Source organism: Solanum stenotomum, chromosome 12 (assembly GCF_019186545.1).
Source record: "Solanum stenotomum isolate F172 chromosome 12, ASM1918654v1, whole genome shotgun sequence".
In the NCBI taxonomy this organism is placed as follows: Eukaryota; Viridiplantae; Streptophyta; class Magnoliopsida; order Solanales; family Solanaceae; genus Solanum; species Solanum stenotomum.
Genome location: NC_064293.1, coordinates 48,964,761 through 48,983,256, shown reverse-complemented (window position 1 = coordinate 48,983,256; position 18,496 = coordinate 48,964,761). Strand labels below are relative to the sequence as shown.

Genomic DNA, 18,496 nt, shown 5'->3' with positions numbered 1-18,496 from the left:
TCCCATGTTATATTAAATCTATTGGTTTCGGGAGTTGCTGCATTTCATCTACACGCTTCCTTCTAATGATTGTCTTGTGCTCTCGTATCCATCTTGTTTTGAATTATTCCCTATGATATATTTGGAGATTTTCCTTGTCCACGTTGAGGTGATGGCTCCTTGAGGCAAGAGGATCATATACCGTGTGACAGCCAACAACAATGCTGAGATTTAATTGGCAAATGTTAGAATCCAGGGCTTTGCATAGTAGTCATGACTGCAACCCAACCCAGGCCAACGCTATACATTGCAAAAAGAAATTATTTTTTTCGCCGAGGAAATCTAAATGGCCAAGCGCGTCATTGTAAATTCATCAAAAGAAATGGTTGGAAGATACAAGTTTGGACTTGGTCTTGTGTGTATCTTCATCAACACATGTTACGGGTCAACTTCCTATGCCGTCCGAAATTCTTTTTAAGTGATAGGTCTCATATATATATTTTATACAAAAGTTCATCTTAATCCTTAAAAAAATAATCATTTCAGTAATTGCAATGTGCAAGTAATCTCTTCATTTCCTCCTTAGATCATGAGATTTCCAAAAGGATTCAACTTACAATGAAGAACCAAGAACTGGGTACTGCCACACGGGTTATAATCCTGGCAATGGTGATATCAGTGCTATCGCTATTTGTTTTAGTCGGAGTTCTTGTCCTGATTCACATCTGTGTAGTATTGAGGGAGTTTAACAGAAGAACCGACAACATTAATATGGCAGAGAGAGGGAGCACCAGCATGTCCATGTCCAAGGAGGATATAGAAAAGCTTCCTTGCTTCTTTTTTCAAGCCAAAGAGAAGGGAACTAGTACTCCAGTGGACTGTGCAATTTGTTTGGAAAATTTCAAGGTGGGTGATAAGTGCAGAATGTTGCCTCAATGCAACCACAGTTTTCATGCTGAATGCATAGACTTGTGGCTCCTGAAGTCTCTCTATTGTCCAATTTGCAGAACTAGCACCGATATTCTGAACGGCTGTTCCATATCTGCAGGAGAAAGCAGTGGAAGTGGTCAAACGAGACAAGAATTGAGTTGAGAGAGGGTCAAGAAATTGATAAATCTAATTAGTTGATAGCAAGTAAACTCGTCTCTATTCCTGGTTTACCAAAGAGCTCCATTTCCACACACCAGATGTTCAGTCCTGGACTTGGGGTGACTCTGGGATTGAATTGGTGCTTAGCTAAGAATTTACTACTAGAATTGAACAAAATTTATGTTGCTGCTTATAGTTTGTGTGGAGAGTGATGTTCTTTCGTTTGTATATATTCAGATACATTTAAACATTGGGTTACACAATTATATTGTACTAACTTGTGAGCTATGTGGAAAAGAGTAGTACCAGTTAATGTTCATAATAAAGATTACCTTATAAATACCGTAACTTGATTGTCTAAATATTTGGGACCTGTGAGTGCATAAAACTTGAAACTATTGAACATATATTATATGGCTCGATACCTGTCTCTGGCCTCTAGTTGTTGTATTCTTTCTCGAATACAAATGAAAACTAACAAAGCAAAAATCAAAGTAACATCATGGTACAAGTTACAAACCTCCTTACATTTTCATCATAGGTGTAAGCCGGCGTTCGACAAGTGCTAGTTTGGTTTAAACCAAGAATATTCTTTACTTTGTAAAGAAACAGCTACACATCGAAAGCCCACCTTGTTTACCTTTCACGTACAAAAATCAGACCTTTTTTTCATCCAAGAAACCAGTTACTTCTCTTCAACTTTCTTCTAAGGAGCACAACTTTTTCCCTTCATCTGCCTTTCTTCCCTTGGCTGACATAATTAAGCAGTTTGGAACTATGAAAATCATGTTATTTGAATAATGTTATCTTAAGTTATTAGTGAAAGCCCACATTTAATTATTTTATGTCTCAACAACGCCCACTCACGAGTGGCCTGATTCTTTTTCATGGGTCAAACACGTGAAAATCTGTGCTGCTATATTGAATTGTGTGACTATCTCATCTAAAAACCTCACATACTTCAATACGTCCTCTCTGTTTTTGAAAGACGGGCTGATGGAAGAACTTTAATGGGAATTTACACAAGGGACAGGACTAAACATCTCAATGTCATTACTTCTATCTGCATTTTCAACTTAATCATCACATGCTGCCTTACATTTTCACTGCCTTCTGCTGCTGAATGCATCCTTCAACTTGGAAAATTTTCAGTACCGTATAATGTGCGTGATGGAAACTGGGGTAGTTTCTTGAATGATAATGTGCGTGATGGAAACTGGGGTAGTTTCTTGAATGATAATGTGCGTGATGAAGGTGGAAACTGGGGTAGTTTCTTGAATGATGAAGCCTGTGAAGGACCCTTTCGAGACTACCTCTATGCAATGGGAATCAGAGCAAATAAAACCGGACAAATGTACCTGAATTCGACTCAGCAAATGAACTGCTTGACTAAGATGAATGATGAAGGACATGGAATTGATGTTTTCGGTTGTGGTATTGAGAAGCTAACAAAAACTGGTGGCAGCTGCTCAGATTTCTCTGTTAATGATGCTAACATAAAGTTAGGAGACAAACTCAGAAAGTTGAGTTATAACTATCAATTTCAGGACACTACTGATAAAAGAGGTCATTTGTGCGAGTCCTGTGTAAATAGCTGGAAAGATATAAAGGAAATGAAGTCGAAAAATGACAAATACACGGAGGCAGGATCAGATATATGTAGGTTTGCAGTATTAGTATCACTAACAAGTACTAGAATTACAGACCAAGCGTGGCTCAGAAAGCTTTACAATTGCCTTTCAAATCAAAAGCAACCTGTGAACTTTGCACATACCGAAGAAAAAGAGCAAGAGGAAGAAGAGCACTCGGAGCTGACAGGAAAACACAAGTTTAGACCAGGTAATCCAACTTTTAGAGTTCTGTGCATCATTAGAAGATGGATTACTTCATGTTTACTGTGTAATTTGAACTTGAAACAGTTTTATCAGTTCTAATTGGAGGAATCCTAGCAGTCCTGATAACTGTATTTATCTCTGTGTGGGCTTTCATACGTAAAAGGGCCAATGTAGATGCATCTGAGAAGAAATTTGGTAATGTTTTTGCCACTCAGTCTAACTTCTAACAGTGATAATTGCCACCTTTTTCATCTTTGTAACTCTTGAACATGTTCCATATACGGACTGAAAAGGTTGATAACTTAATTGGCAGCTATAGATCTGCCAAAAGATTCTAGTTTGAAAGTTTCCATTGAGGAGGTCTACTCAGCTAACAATCTAAATGAATCAAACTTCATTGGTGAGGGGACAGCAGGTTAGCACCTATATTAACTTTGTTCTCCATTTATAGGAACTGATTTTTACTGTTGAATTTTGAAAAATTTCACTGATAATATTTTTGTAGGAAGGGTGTATAGAGGAGTTCTCCCTAATAATCAGGAGGTTGCAATTAAGCACATAACCCATGAAGAATGTATAGAAACATTCCTCAGGGAAGTCAAATGCCTAACTAATGTCAGACATCCAAACCTGGTAGCCTTGCTTGGCTATAGTAAGAATGCCAACTAATGTTTCCTCATTTATGAAATTTGTCCCTATGGCAATCTCTCTCAGTGGCTCTTTGGTATGTAACAATTCTCTCTGCTTTAAATGTCAACTTCTCCAATTGTTTATGCCTTCCCTCGACTACTCTACCTAGAAGCTCCTATCTTTCAACCTGCACAAGTATTGGATAACTCTACTCAGCAGGGATTAAATAGATCGAAAGAAATCACCTAGCGCTTTTTTGTCTTTTATAGGATTTGAATGCTAAGCCACACTATTGAGTGCTATTGAAAGAGCTATTTCATTTCCTTTTGTTTCCTTGTCCCTTCCCTCTATTGTGTAATGGTGAATGGTGAGATTACCTTTGTTGAAACAGCAAACAATAGAGTACTATCCTGGACCCAAAGGCTTGAGATTGACATTGATAGTGCTAAGGGACTCTTGTTTCTTCACACCTATCATGACAGAAGTATAATCCACCGCGATATAAAGGTAGAAAATGGTTATGAATTCACTTCAAAGGTTTGAACTTTGGACTTTCCTGAATGGCTAAGTCACTTGCTTTATATTAATCCACAACCTACAAACATACTCTTAGGCCAGAATTTTGAAGCTAAGCTTTCTGATTTCGGATTGTCCAAGGTGATAGACATTGACGAATCCTACATGATCTCAGAAGTGAGAGGCACCTATGGTTATGTCGACCCTGAATATGAAACAAACCATCATGTAAATTCAGCAGGCTATGTCTATAGTTTCGGAATAGTACTTCTGCAGATCCTCTCTGGAAGGAAAGTTATCAATATGAACATGGAAAAACCAACACGCTGGACAAAATTGTAAGCAAATATCCCTTTCACAAATCAATCATTCATTACTCTTAGAAGATTATACGAATGTTGATAAATACCTGCCATTTCGGGCAAAATCGCTGTTGAGGGAAAGAAGGGCAGTGGATTTTGTTGATCCAAAACTTCATGGAGATTACTCAACAGATGCTTTCCAGCTCACACTGGAGCTAGCTATTTCTTGCATTGCACCAAAGCAACAAAGACCCTCCATTGAGAACGTTGTTGACAAGCTGGAGGAGGCCTTAGCTATAACAAGAAGGGAAAAAGCTTCAACACCTCACTCTACACCAGTGTGGTCTTCAACTTCTTTCCAAGAACAATATAGAACAATAGTTGAAAATGTTACCTAATCTATCTCATCATAGACAGTTCATTGAACAAGATATATACCATAGTCATATAGAAGTATAACATTACATCTATCTATCAATTCATTACATTCCCACGAAACTCAAAAACAAGATCCTATTTTGCATCAGAGCTACAGAAATACAAGAAAGGTTTCACACAAACAAGGTTGCATATTGTTATCAAATCATAAAAAGTAAGTAACAAACAATAACACAAACACAATATAGCGTTTTGGTCTTATCTACACTGTATACAAGTGACCTCAAAAAAACAAGATTGCCGTGTTGCATGACATCTCAGGAGTATCAGAAAGCAGGAGGGAAAACTACAGCCATGTTGGATTCTTCAGAGGAGTAACAATAGCTTTGACTTGCAAGTAGTTACTTTATACTTAGGCTGTAGACTCCCTTTTCTCGTCCACTCATCTTATAACCACCAAAAGGAATGGCAGCATCAAAGATATTAAAGCAGTTAACCCACACTGTCCCTACTCTAAGGGCTCGAGATATTGTGTTGGCTGCATCTATATTCTGGGTAAAAACACCCGCTGCCAACCCATAATGTGACGAGTTTGCCCTTCGAATGACCTCTTCAACATCCCTGTTTGTTTCGAGGTCAGATTCAGTGTTAATAAACAAAATACAAGCACAGCTACATTACAAATGAAATGTAATCTCACTTGAATTTCAAGAGGGACTGCACTGGTCCAAATATCTCATCTCTGGCAATCAGCATGTTATCCTAATAGTTGAAAAATAATTTTAAACAAAACAATTAGATGTCATCAGTACGAAGTTTATCTTTTTCACCTTACGTATGGATATATTCTATGGACAATGGCAGTTATACCTGGACATTTGAGAAGACAGTAGGTTGGACATAGAATCTCTTGGAACCCAATTTTTCCCCTCCAGACTCAAGAGTAGCCCCCTTTCAGTACCAGATTTTATGTACTTAAGGATCTTCTCAAATTGCTCTGTATCAATCTATTGATAACACAAAAAATTCATGTTACAACTACTTCAGAAATGTAAATGAAAGTCCGTGATTACTACTTCCCTTTGCTGGAACTTCATGATTTAAGTTTGTGTAAGATGCTGAAAAGGAAATAATAAAGGTACCATTGGCTGAAAAGTTGGCTACATCCAAATTGGTGAACATATATTATTCCTTCTTGTCCTTAAGTTGGCAAAGAATTTGTTTAACTATTCTCTTTTTTTTTTTTATATTATCCATGACAGAGGGGACAGCGACACACGAAAAAACAGTACCTGAGGACCTTGTTCAACTCCCTTCTTGAAAGGGTCTCCAACGATACGTTTTAAAGCACGAACCTTGGCTTTCTCCACAAATTCATCATATACTCTTTCATGTACGAATGTCCGAGATCCAGCACAGCAGGATTGTCCCTGCAGATACTTGAAAATTATTCCATTCCGGAGCAACCATCAGAGGTTGCAATTTTCCAAGAGTGGAAAATTTTGCACCTGGTTAAAGAAAACGGCAGAATGAGACAACTCGACAGATTTATCAACGTCTGCATCTTCACAAATGATGAAAGGAGATTTTCCTCCGAGCTCCAATGTCACTGGCTTTTAGGTAGCTCTTTGCAGCTGCACCTACGACAGCTTTACCAGTTTCTGTGGACCCTGTAAAAGCAATCTGTAGACACCAAAAGGAGTGATGTAGAGACACATTGCAATTTAGACATCACAGAAAAAATAAAAAATCACCAAAAAAAACATTTTATACGGGGAAAAGATGCAAGAAGTAATGTTGAGGGCCACGCTGTTTAAATCTATACGAAAACAAGTACTAGAAGATGTCAGTGCTCCTTCAGTCTCCCTCACCTATTCCAGAGTATTCACTCAGAAAGCTTTACACATCACAGCTGTATCAATAAAAGCAAGCATGAACTACAAAAGCTGAAAGGACATCAGGATGCATAACGTCTTTATGTTGTATGACTTTTAATGGGGAAGCTGGAAGAAAAAGATATAATTTTCTTCATTTTCTACATGTGGATTATACTATCTAATGAGAGGCTATAATTAGGTTATTTTACTTCTTTTAATCTTCTTTGGGGTGGGAGAGGGGGTAGAATTAGCGACAGATAGCTTCATTGCTTCTTAGAGATATGTTGAAACTGAAATACCATGTTCTGACACTCCTTTATATAATCCAACATTTCAAATTTGATATCAAAACTGCCTTGGACTTTGTCGTGTAGGTTTATCAGAAGAAACATATGCCATTTGTTCTGTAAATTCCTATTCAGGAACTAAAGCCGAAACTCAGAAAATACCTTATCAACATCCATATGACTGGCAAGATCTGCACCTGCACTACCGGATCCAGGAATGACATTTAAGACTCCAGGGGGGGAGTCCAACCTGACGGAGTGAAGCACAAATTACAGGCTATCATCTTGTATAGACGGAGAAATCTTCGAGTTGAGCTGCAATAATTGTGGAAAAGTTTCCACTTGTATATTTGAAATACTGAATTTGTAAACAACATACTAGAAAGAACTAAATGACAAGTACAAATGAGTACTCATTAGAATTCTGTGAATTCACGACCGGTGCAGACTAAAAATGGGTACATACCTCATGGAATAACTTTGACAAATACAGGGCAGAGAGTGGTGTTTGTTCTGCTGGTTTTAGTACGACAGTGTTACCACAAGCAAGTGCAGGGCCAACTTTCCAAGCGAACATTAATAGCGGAAAATTCCAGGGTATTATCTGTCCGGCAACACCAATTGGCTCATGCAGGGTCTGAACATGGTGCAAACTGTCAGCAGGAGCTGTAAGACCATGAATTTTATCCACCCAACCTGAATAAGAATGTAAGCAGAAATACTTAGAAAAGCATTCAGGGTGATTCAGCAAACATTAGAACATCATTGGATATACAATAAGTGGTTATTAAACTGTCAACAGGAAACATAACGCCATTTTTTTTTATTTTCTTAACCAGCATAGTATCTGAAAAGACGAATGAGCATTGGTATTTCTTCATTTGCAGCTTGTTCGTAAGGCTTTCCATTATCCCAAGTCTCAAGTGCTGCAAGTTCATCACTGTGCCTCTCAAGCAAATCAGCAAACCGCAACATTAGACATGATCTTTCCTGGATATATTTGGTTAAGCAAGCACATTATTGTACATGCTGTAAGACAGGAAGTTTAAACAAGCTGTACTTGGCTGCAGAGGCGGATTGATTTCTCATATGGTCACTTTACTAATAGTTATATCTTAGAAAGTCATTTTTCAACTTGATTCCAATTTTCTTCAACAAAGAAAGTGACTTATATTACTCAAATAATTACTATTAGTTGAATGACCATCCAAGAAATTAACTTCGTAGTTAGAGGGACCATATAATGCAGGACATAAATACATATGTGAAAAGTATTAAAATGAGAGCAGCTATTAAAATCTAAACACATAGGTCCGATAGATCAATGTGTTTAATGATAAGAACCTTAAAGGTTGAACATATTAAGTTTAAATTCTAAATCCGCCTCTCACCGTTGGGACAAGGAAGAGGATATCGAAAGATAAGAAGGGTCGGTTACTGTACATATGCTTACATAAGTAGTCATTTTAGGACATGGTCCTTCGTCAAATGCTTTACGGGCAGCAGAGACTGCACGGTTGACATCTTCAGTGTCGGCCTCGGCAACCGTAGTAATGGCTTCCCCTGTTCGAGGGTCAAATATAGGAAATGTCTTTCCTGAAGACATAGTATTCTCCATATTACTCTATAGATTTATAGAATAACATAGAAATCAAAAGATTTTCGGTCAACCTGAGGCTGCATCAACAAACTGTCCATTAATGAGAAGCTGATTATATTTAACCTCAACAGGTGGAGTGATTGGCTCTTCATGCACCACGGCACTGCTACAAAACCCTCTGATACCCTTTTTCCAGTAGTTGGAGTATCTACCTGTAGATTGAAATTGCAAAACCTATAATTAGCTAGCTCCTTTTTCAAGAAAATCAGAATTTTTTTTTAAAAAAAATGTATCCGAAAACATTAAAATCTCAAACAAATCAAGTGGAGTAATATCAAGACACAGTTAGCTTGTTCAATCATCGAGATACCAAAGAAAAAAACAAAGGCGAAAATAACTCTTCTGATTAGAAAAGGCCATAGACAGTGAAGTTTTATTGATAAATTCCTACTAAATTTGGATTAAATTTTAAATTCATGATATATTGACTAAGTCAAATTACTGGTTAATAAAGTCGAATTCATATTTAAGTCAAAAGTATATGACTTAAATCAAGTCCAAATAACATTTGGGTCAGTCCATTAAGTTGACAAGATGAGTCCAATTCCTGTTCTTCAGACCGAGGGATCAAAATTGCTTGAACCAAAATACCCCTCAAGCCCTAACTCAAGCCTATATGAGAGGTCTTCATAAGACCAGAATACATATACACCTATACATCCACACAAAAATACATAATTGCNTACAAAACCCTCTGATACCCTTTTTCCAGTAGTTGGAGTATCTACCTGTAGATTGAAATTGCAAAACCTATAATTAGCTAGCTCCTTTCTCAAGAAAATCAGAATTTTTTTTTTAAAAAAGTATCCGAAAACATTAAAATCTCAAACAAATCAAGTGGAGTAATATCAAGACACAGTTAGCTTGTTCAATCATCGAGATACCAAAGAAAAGAACACAGGTGAAAATAACTCTTCTGATTAGAAAAGGCCGTAGACAGTGAAGTTTTATTGATAAATTCATATTAAATTTGGATTAAATTTTAAATTCATAATATATTGACTAAGTCAAATTACCAGTTAATAAAGTCAAATTCATATTTAAGTTAAAATTATATGACTTAAATCAAGTCCAAATAACATTTGGGTCAGTCCATTAAATTGACAAGATGAGCTCAACTCATGTTCTTCAAACCCAGAGTTCAAAATTGCTTGAACCAAAATACCCCTCAAGCCCTAACTCAAACCTATATAAAGGTCTTCATAAGACCAAAATACATATACACCCATACATAATTGCTCCGTGGAGAGAAGAATCATGGGATTACATATCTTTTTAAGAGATTTTATAAAGATTGTAACAATTTGGCATGCCCAGTGGGATAGACACACAGAAATACATAATTGCTCTTCATTGGTGATCTGCAAGTCTTCCGCATGCAAAAAAGTATTCGCTCCAAGTGTTGAGCCGCAAGTATTCCGTCAAATCAAGAACATATGTGAAGAGAAGAATCAGGGAATTACATATCTCTTTAAGAGATTTTATAAAGATTGTAACCTTCGCATTTAATTCAAATACCAATATTATTATTTGCTTGCTATTTTTCCTTTCTTGTTTACTATAATTTAGGATTGAAACTTTAGACGCTTACAAAGGCTACTTTAATTATAATCTAAGAAAGTACGTTTGGTATACTATAGAAGTACTTGCAATATATTTATAGATGAAAAATACCTATCCACTTTCGTTTTAATAGTTAGAATGAATTCTCAATTAAATCCGACCACAACCCATCAAATTAAAATCCAAACCAAATTTAATAAAAAAATCCTCACCATTATGATAAAAAAAACAAATACAATTTCAATTTCCTCAAAACCCAGCAAAGTACTATCTTATCTGAATTAAACTTCAACCTCAAAACAAACCAAATTTATTTTCAATTACTCTTGGTGAGTTTGTCCACCCAATAGAAAAGAATCAATTTCTCCATCTTCCTCAAACGTCACCAAGTTACTGGGTTTGCGGCAATTAGAGGCAAGTGTAATTGGAATTGCAGTACAAGAATGTACTGGATTTGGGACATTTGTCGCTGCTTTTGTGGTTGGGTTCGTGGCGATTTAGGCGGCAACTTCTGCTGTTGATCCTGCTCACAGGGATGTGATATTTTATTTAACTGCTAAGTTGATTCTTGTCTACTCAGGTGTTGAGAAGAGATTTTCCTCTGGCATGCTATTCATTTTATTGCGTTTTATCTCTTCTTTGTTGGATTTGTATTTGGTTAGAAGTGATGAAGTCCATAAAGGGATTGTTGAGTTAGATTCTAAAAAAGGCAAAATTAAGGGAACTGTAGAAGATGGAAAAAGGCAAAGTTATTTTCCCTTTTCTTGGAAGAAGATAACGCCCGCCACGCCCAGAACGTATTTGCCTTCTTGGACTTGGGTAGAACTATAACGGGAAAGGTGGTTTACTTGTTAGTTAGGTCGGGTGCGGGTAAAGTTAGTTCCCCTTCTCTTTGAAGCCATTGAAGAAGATGCGCCGCCGCCACGCCACCATTAGAGGGGTTTGTTTTTGAATTCTTGGCCTTGGGTAGAACTATAACGGGAAAGGTGGGTTACTTGTTAGGCAAAGTTATTTCCCTTTTCTTGGAAATCATCAACTCATGGAAAAGGATGCACCGCCATTAGAGGGGTTTTTTTTGCTTTCTTGGACTTGGGTGGGTTTTACTGTTAGTTGGTCTATATTAGGGGCGGGTGGTTTTTTCTTTTCATTTTTGGATAATTTGGGCTTCGAAATTTCTTTCTTAAACTTTGTTTAGACAATTAAGTAAACTAACTGTACACCTAAAATAATTAGGTTTACTTTATACCATCTAACCCGTTATACGTGAAGCAATGAAACTAGTCATCTCAAAAATAAGACAAATCGATAAGTTGTTATGGCTTGTAACTTAATAAATCATAGTCAAGTCAAAATTATTTACATTATCATCGGTATATATAAACAAGAGATGCTAGAATCATACTAAGATGCATCAAAATCACTTCATTCTTTTGTACCTAAACAATAGTAAAGACTAAATACTTGAAGAGCGAACCAAAGAAAAGATCCGTCGAGTATCCATAGCTGGAGACAAGAACACTTGGTAGAGAGGAGATAGCTAAGAACAAAGCAGAATCGGATTTAAGTAGCGTGACAGAGCCAAGAGCCAAGACTTTTGCCAAAGAATAAACACAGGAATAATACATATATAAAAGTCAGCGTAATTTTTCGACCTGGAGACAGATTTGCTGCTGTTACCAATTGAGAAAAAATGCAGAGGTACTGTGTCTAACTACTTGCACGTCATCAATTAGCTGATTTATTAGAAATATATATCCCTTCCCTTGAAGTTTTCTTCTCTGTGTTCCATTCCACTTTTACTTTCCTGATCCCTATGAAATGAAAAAAAATACTTGCCTTCCCTTCTTTTTTTCCTGTCCAATAAAACTAGGTACATAAAAACAGTTATGACTATTATGTACCTTAGAAACTGCACAATTTTGAGGCACAATCAACTAGAAAAGAAGGTTGTATTTCACATGATTGAAAAAGGAATGATGTTGTAATCAAAAATGTCAAAAGACCTATTGTTCCTGAAATTTACAAAAAGATTAAAAAAAGAAGAAGGGGGTACTAGCTTTGTCATTACTCACTAGTACTTTTCAGTAATGCAAGGTGTTCTAACTAATTACATATAATGTCGCCTTCATTCTGCAGAAAAATCAGGCTCATCTGGCTTAAACAACTTGGGCATTTTTAAGCTAGAAGAAGAATCAGCCATCTTCTGTTCTATTCCTCTTCTCGTATTAGTAGCAAATCGTTTGGCCAAAATTGTAGCTCCAAGTTGTTGGGAACCACGAGAACCACTGTCTACTAACGGTTGCTCAGGACCAACGTCATCAAAACTTTGCTCATTGTAGTTACCCTCATCATTAGGATCTTGATTATAATAATAGCTCTCTTGTAGAGCCAACTCGTATTCCATCTTTTTCTTCCTATACCTTCTCCATGCAGCCTGTATAAAACAAGCACCCCATGTTCTCCACTGATGAGAATAGTACCTAAATGCATGCTGTAGCTTCATGCTGTGAAGACGTTTAAATTGAACTGCAAAAAATTTCAGGTCTTCAGCTCGAAGTGCAAATGCTTCAACTTCAGTAAGTGTTCTCACAGTTCGAGTTGAAGCTGGCAACTGCGTTGAGTTAGGCAGTAAAGCCCAAGTCAGCAATTCTTCACCACAGAAGTCATTAGGTCCAAGGGTGATAGAATTGAAGAAACCAGATCTTCCCCCATTTGTTGTGGAGCTCTCTAGTTGTCCCCTGATGATAAAGAGCATCTCGTTCACTGGATCATCTTCTAGAACAACATAGGTGCCCATTATGCTCAGGGTCGACACTAGGCGTTCACATATTGCATCAAGCAGCTGGTCATCCATTTGCTCAAAAAATGGAACCTGCGCAGTCAGGAGATTTTGGGATCTCTAAAGCTTAGCAAACAAAAGTGGATGGGCTTAGGCATTTACAGAGTAAAAATACAACTCCAAAGATGTGGCTGATGCAAATACAAAAGGTAAGGTGCATCACAAGTCAAAGCTTAAATTGATGACTGAAGAGATAGAACTATTTTATTTATTCATTCATTAATACTTATTATTTCTTATGCATTTCTTTTGCTCAAATTTTTCATTTTTGTTCAACTACTGGCCAAATATTTCTGCCTGCAGCTCTTTTCCTTTATGTTTGCCTCCTGAAAGTATTTCAATTCCAAGAGAAGTGAAATAATGCAAACACCATATAGTACATCATCAGGCCATGCCATATATATATATCTAAAGATCACAATGACAAGGCAAACCTTGATAGAAAATAAATCTATTACTATCAAACATCAACGAGAGCTGATGCAAATGTCATAATCTATGAACAATGATTGTTTCTCGTTTCCGGGTCTTAACAATGTAATTAAATCATGAAATGTGCAAATATTTTGTTAAAATACGCAAATGTCGGTATGTACCATTCATATCAGCTATACCAATTTAGGAACAAAGGATTTCCTGGGAACCAGTGGTCAGAGTTTCTGCTTGAGACACTGACAACCCATCAAGTCTCAAGAAGAAAAGAATGCAGCATACATCAATATGTCATGATAGTCTAATATATAATGCACGAGCCAAGCGAAATAATGATATATGTAGTGCCAGAAAGACATACTCGTCGAACAAGATTAAGGCATAGGTGTCTTTGGATTTGACGACGAAGATCCAAAGGCAAAGATTCCAAGATCTCTTCTTCATTAACTCCTCTTGTTGCAAGCCATTTACATTGATCAAAACGGCGAACACGTTCTTGCAAGTCTTCAGGCAACTGTCGGTGCCTCATCCATTCTTCTATATCTCTTTTTCTAATTCTCCATTCCTCAATTTTTACGGTCATAGATTGCAGATAAGTCTGGAAAGGGCAGAAATCTCAGAAGTATATCAAGGACAAAGAAGCATGTCCTAAACTAGATGAAACAAATGAAAAATGGTAGCTCAAACTCTTAAAAAAACTTACAAATCACCGACTAACCCCTAAGCATAATCTGAAAGCAGTATCCAACTCAACCCAGAAGTAATGTTGATTAATATTATACTATCAAACCCAATGGACCTAAGCTGCTTATAATTTAAGATTGTAGGGAACATATCTAGAGTAATGGCACATAGCAGGAATATTAACTTGAAAAATGAAATTGAAGCTCTTAGAGGTTTCTGATTACTCTTCAAAGAATTAATCCAGCTCCGTAAGATATTTAGCTGGTAATTAACACAAAATTATGTAAATCAACTATCACAAATTAACAAATCTTATCAACAGTGTTATCATGCTTAACATTGTTCTAGAGGTGAATAATTATAACAACTTGAAGGTGTCTGACAATAACATGTTATAGGTAATCATTCATGTATATAAACCATGATGAAATTACTTCAGATAACTGCACTAGGTGATAATAGTGATCTATACAGACAAATATTATCCTCAAAATCTTACCTGCATGTTTCCAATTAACTGTGCAAAGAGAACTAAACCGATGATACTTATGAAAATGCTGAATAAGGTTTCACCAATATATGTGCTAGTATTCAAATTCTGCCCATATGAACTGCAAGACAACATTTGTAAAGATAAATATAAGATTTCTACCTGGAAAAAGAACCGAGGAATTTGATGGTATCCTAAGCAACAAAGGAGACAAGGAATTCATTTTCACTAAATCATTTATGTGATCCAAAATGACTAAAATCTTCACTGTGACATTTTATGTGGTAGCCATACATGATCCAAGACAGTTTTCAGAGGATCACTATACTTTATCATTTACAATGATTAATTGCAGTGAAAATGCTTCCCAAAAATTCAGTAGCCGAGATAGACAACGGTGAACATTTTATAATCCTAGTCCAATCTTAGCTGCCTGATGAATTTACCAAACATAAGAGACTGGGTACCAAACAGACAGAGTGACTTGCATATTCGGATGCAGATCTAAACGCAAAGAGTCCTTTAAAAGCTAGACTAGATTACATAAAATTCTATCAGAATGTATAAAGTGAACCGAAAGCAGCTAAAGTGAAATAATATTCTTCCCAATTCCATTTCAAGAAGATTGACACCATTCATTTCTGATGCTCCCATATTACCCTTAATTAGTCTCTTTTATTATAGGAATGATATGGCATTAAGACCAAAAGATCTAAGGGTTTCTTTTGGTAAGTCACCTATATTTAGCGTATGTGTAAATAGTATTTCTTTCTCAAATACTGTCATATAAATAACAAAAAATGAAGGAGTATGTCAGAAGACGAATGTCTCTAGGAATTACTTTGAGACGCCAACTTTCAATTATAATCACCAACACCATTGAATGTGCAAAACTGAGAATGAATGAAGGGACTGAAGAAGAAGAAGAAGAAGAGTAAATTTGCAGTTCAAGAAATCAAACCTCAAATTTCTTAGACCCCACCAAAGACAGTATAAATATTTCGCCATGAATGATGATGAAGCCACTTCATTAGTGAAGGCATCAGCGAAAATTCCAAACTTAAAACCAGAATCTTCATCATTTACAGCATCACATTTGTCAAGCACTTTTGTGCTGTTTCGCCAGTAATCGCGTATATAACTATCCTCATCAACATTGCTACAGTCTAAAAATTCAAGAATGCAGGGTGGAACTGCATCACGCTCCTTATTACATTCAATTGCCCAGCAAGAGAATTGCCTTCCTATAGATGCCACGTACCAGGAAGCTCCTGCCACCTGCACACAAAGAAGAAAAGGCACAATTCTCAAATCAGGTGATTTCTGTCTATGTCTTTGACATCAAATCCAACAAATATCTTGCGTTGGAATAGATATATTATTACGAAACGAAAGGGAATGGGAAATGAGTGTTTACATGACTCGCTAACATGAACAGAAGGAGATTATAAGCTGCTCCTGCCCAGGCTGTTTTAGCAATAAAACCTGTAGTTTTGATAATCTGCTGATTTAATGGGAAAATAACGAATAACCTTGGCACATATTGTATGAGAACGATAAGTGCAAGTGTACTTTTGGAATGACCAGAACCATTTCTTTTTGCTGCTGGGATTACATACCGAATGACAATCTGCAATGGCACTGTTAATTAATACTTCAAACTTAACAATAATAAACGGAGTAGAGTATTAAATGGATATGTACTGACTTGAGGCAGGGGAAGAGCAGCTGTAAAATCAACGATGAAATCAGTCTTGAGATATCGTATAGCAATTTCACGCGGGTCCATAACAAGCTCACCCCGGCCGAAAACCCTAGAGCTAGGAGCAACAAAAGCGGTGCGGAACTTCATGGCAATGTGGAGGAAGTAAAAGATGTCGGTGAGAGAACGATAGATGGTAATTTCACGGGCGGCTTCGTCATCAGTGGACATACAAGCTCTTTCGCTGACGAAAGGTACGTAGAAGTAGAGTGGATCGATGAAAAGAGAGATGAGACAGGTAAGGAGGAAGACATAGTTCCAGCGATTGACAATATCGCTGTTTGGATCGAGAATTTGGCGCCACCATGGCACATCAGCCGAAGATGATTTGTTCTTCAACGATTGCTGAAAATGACGAAGGTGAGACGCCGGCTTTTCAAATATTCTAGTCATCTTCCATGGCGGAGTCCGATATCAAAATCGGATCCCGGAAGATTATCTCTCTTCTGGAAAACACAACACACAAAAAAATTAATCAAATTCCAATAATTTTTTTGTATTATGAATGCAACAGTGAGTGAAAATTGTGGTATAATTAGGGCTAGAAAAATAGGATAAAGAAGGAGAAGAAAAGAAGGAAGAATGAATGAAGAGTGTTCCATTGAAGCTCCTTTTTTCATCAAAGCTTCCTTTACTGCCATTGAAAATTATGTGAGGAAAACCTGTGACTTCGGAAGTTTGTAGGATTTGGTTAACCACACATGTCAAAGTTTCAAATTTAATTAATTAAAATAACATCCTAATCATCATTAGACTTAATATATTTTCTTCCCTAAACATTATTTCATCATACTGGAAAAAAGGCGGGAAATTAGGTACAATGAAATGGGCTTACTAGTGCGACCACGAAATGGGTCAGGCCCCATTTGGATTCCTTTTCTTTTTCTTTGGGTCGTCTTTTATGGGGAGTAGGGGTGTTCACAGGTTGGTTTGGATCGGTTATTGATCAAAATCAAAACTAAACCAACTTAATCGGTTTTAAAATTATCAAAATCAAACCAAACCAAATATAATACTCCCTCCGTCCCATTTTATGTGATGTAGTTTGACTCGGCACGGAGTTTAAGAAAGAAAAAAAGACTTTTAAAACTTGTGGTCCAAAATGAATGATAGAAATTTGTGTGGCTGTAAATCATTTCATTAAGGGTAAAATAGACATTTTATAGTTAAATTGTTACTAAATATAGAAATGTGTCATTCTTTTTGGGACTGACTAAAAAGGAAAGTAAGTCATATAAATTGGGACAGAGAGAGTATACATTTATCGGTTTGGTGATTATCAGTTTCGGTTTGGTTTGGTTCGGTTATTCAGTTATTAAACATACACAAAAATAAAAGAAACAATTCATTTAAAATGTGAAAACAGTAACAACAATCCATTCAAAACGAAAAATAGTTAGAATGACTTAAATTACTAANTCTTCCCTAAACATTATTTCATCATACTGGAAAAAAGGCGGGAAATTAGGGACAATGAAATGGGCTTACTAGTGCGACCACGAAATGGGCCAGGCCCCATTTGGATTCCTTTTTTTTTCTTTTCTTTTTCTTTGGGTCGTCTTTTGTGGGGACTGGGGAGGGGGGAATTTCGATCTATTGATTCATATTTACCAAAGTCGCAGTAATTTTCATCGAAAAACTATTTAATTAGATAAATATTTCTATCATGGATTATTAATTAAGGTGTACTAACATCAGATATATGTATCTGTATAATTATATTTTCGTCTTCATTTTTTCCCAAATATATAGTAAAGGCATAATTACATCATATATATATGAATCTGCATAACTATATTTTCGCGTTTTTCTAAGTGATGTATGGATACATCACAAAATTGATATCAAATAGTTGTATTTGTGCACAAGTGCATTAGATACATCACAGGTACGCAAATATATTGGATACATCAATGGTATTTTTTATATTGGGTACATAAAATTAATATCGCATACACTAGATATTTGATATTAAATACACTGAATGAAAATTGATATACACGGATACACTTGATACATTAATGTATATTTGGTATTAGATACACATATACAAAAAAGTAGAGGGAGGGGAGGTCAGGAAAAACACGAGTGAGAAAGAAAAGAGACAAGATACAGTTGCTAGATACAATGTATTCAAAGGCAAATACAATATATCTACAAGCAATCTGAACAA

At 36.4% G+C, this 18,496-nt stretch overlaps 2 protein-coding genes and 2 pseudogenes across 4 annotated transcripts; 2 read left to right on the top strand and 2 right to left on the bottom strand.

Annotated features, from left to right (window-relative positions):
* The first annotated feature begins 176 nt into the window (after positions 1-176).
* On the top strand, positions 177-1,175 carry LOC125848786 (RING-H2 finger protein ATL56-like). The gene has a single exon (XM_049528721.1). The coding sequence runs from the start codon at positions 598-600 to the stop codon at positions 1,069-1,071; it is 474 nt and encodes a 157-aa protein (XP_049384678.1). The 5' UTR covers positions 177-597; the 3' UTR covers positions 1,072-1,175.
* A 903-nt stretch (positions 1,176-2,078) lies between these two features.
* Positions 2,079-4,793, top strand: LOC125847503 (putative leucine-rich repeat receptor-like serine/threonine-protein kinase At2g14440; annotated as a pseudogene).
* On the bottom strand, positions 4,787-8,855 carry LOC125847502 (benzaldehyde dehydrogenase, mitochondrial-like; annotated as a pseudogene). Its single transcript, XR_007444445.1, has 11 exons — positions 8,837-8,855; positions 8,565-8,705; positions 8,347-8,489; positions 7,730-7,883; positions 7,343-7,589; positions 7,056-7,143; positions 6,238-6,412; positions 6,022-6,159; positions 5,600-5,736; positions 5,430-5,491; positions 4,787-5,350 (listed from the first exon to the last, which is right to left on the bottom strand). The product of XR_007444445.1 is annotated as a benzaldehyde dehydrogenase, mitochondrial-like (transcript).
* A 3,194-nt stretch (positions 8,856-12,049) lies between these two features.
* LOC125846914 (cyclic nucleotide-gated ion channel 18) lies at positions 12,050-16,988 on the bottom strand. 2 transcript variants are annotated; one of them, XM_049526607.1, is made up of 6 exons: positions 16,270-16,988; positions 15,979-16,191; positions 15,523-15,839; positions 14,571-14,682; positions 13,749-13,985; positions 12,050-12,988 (listed from the first exon to the last, which is right to left on the bottom strand). In XM_049526607.1, exons 1-6 carry the CDS (start codon positions 16,714-16,716, stop codon positions 12,242-12,244), a joined length of 2,073 nt encoding a protein of 690 aa, XP_049382564.1. In that variant the 5' UTR covers positions 16,717-16,988; the 3' UTR covers positions 12,050-12,241. The 2 variants fall into 2 exon arrangements, with proteins under 2 accessions (XP_049382564.1, XP_049382565.1); XM_049526608.1 differs by having other exon boundaries at positions 16,266-16,406.
* Between the last annotated feature and the right edge of the window lie 1,508 nt (positions 16,989-18,496).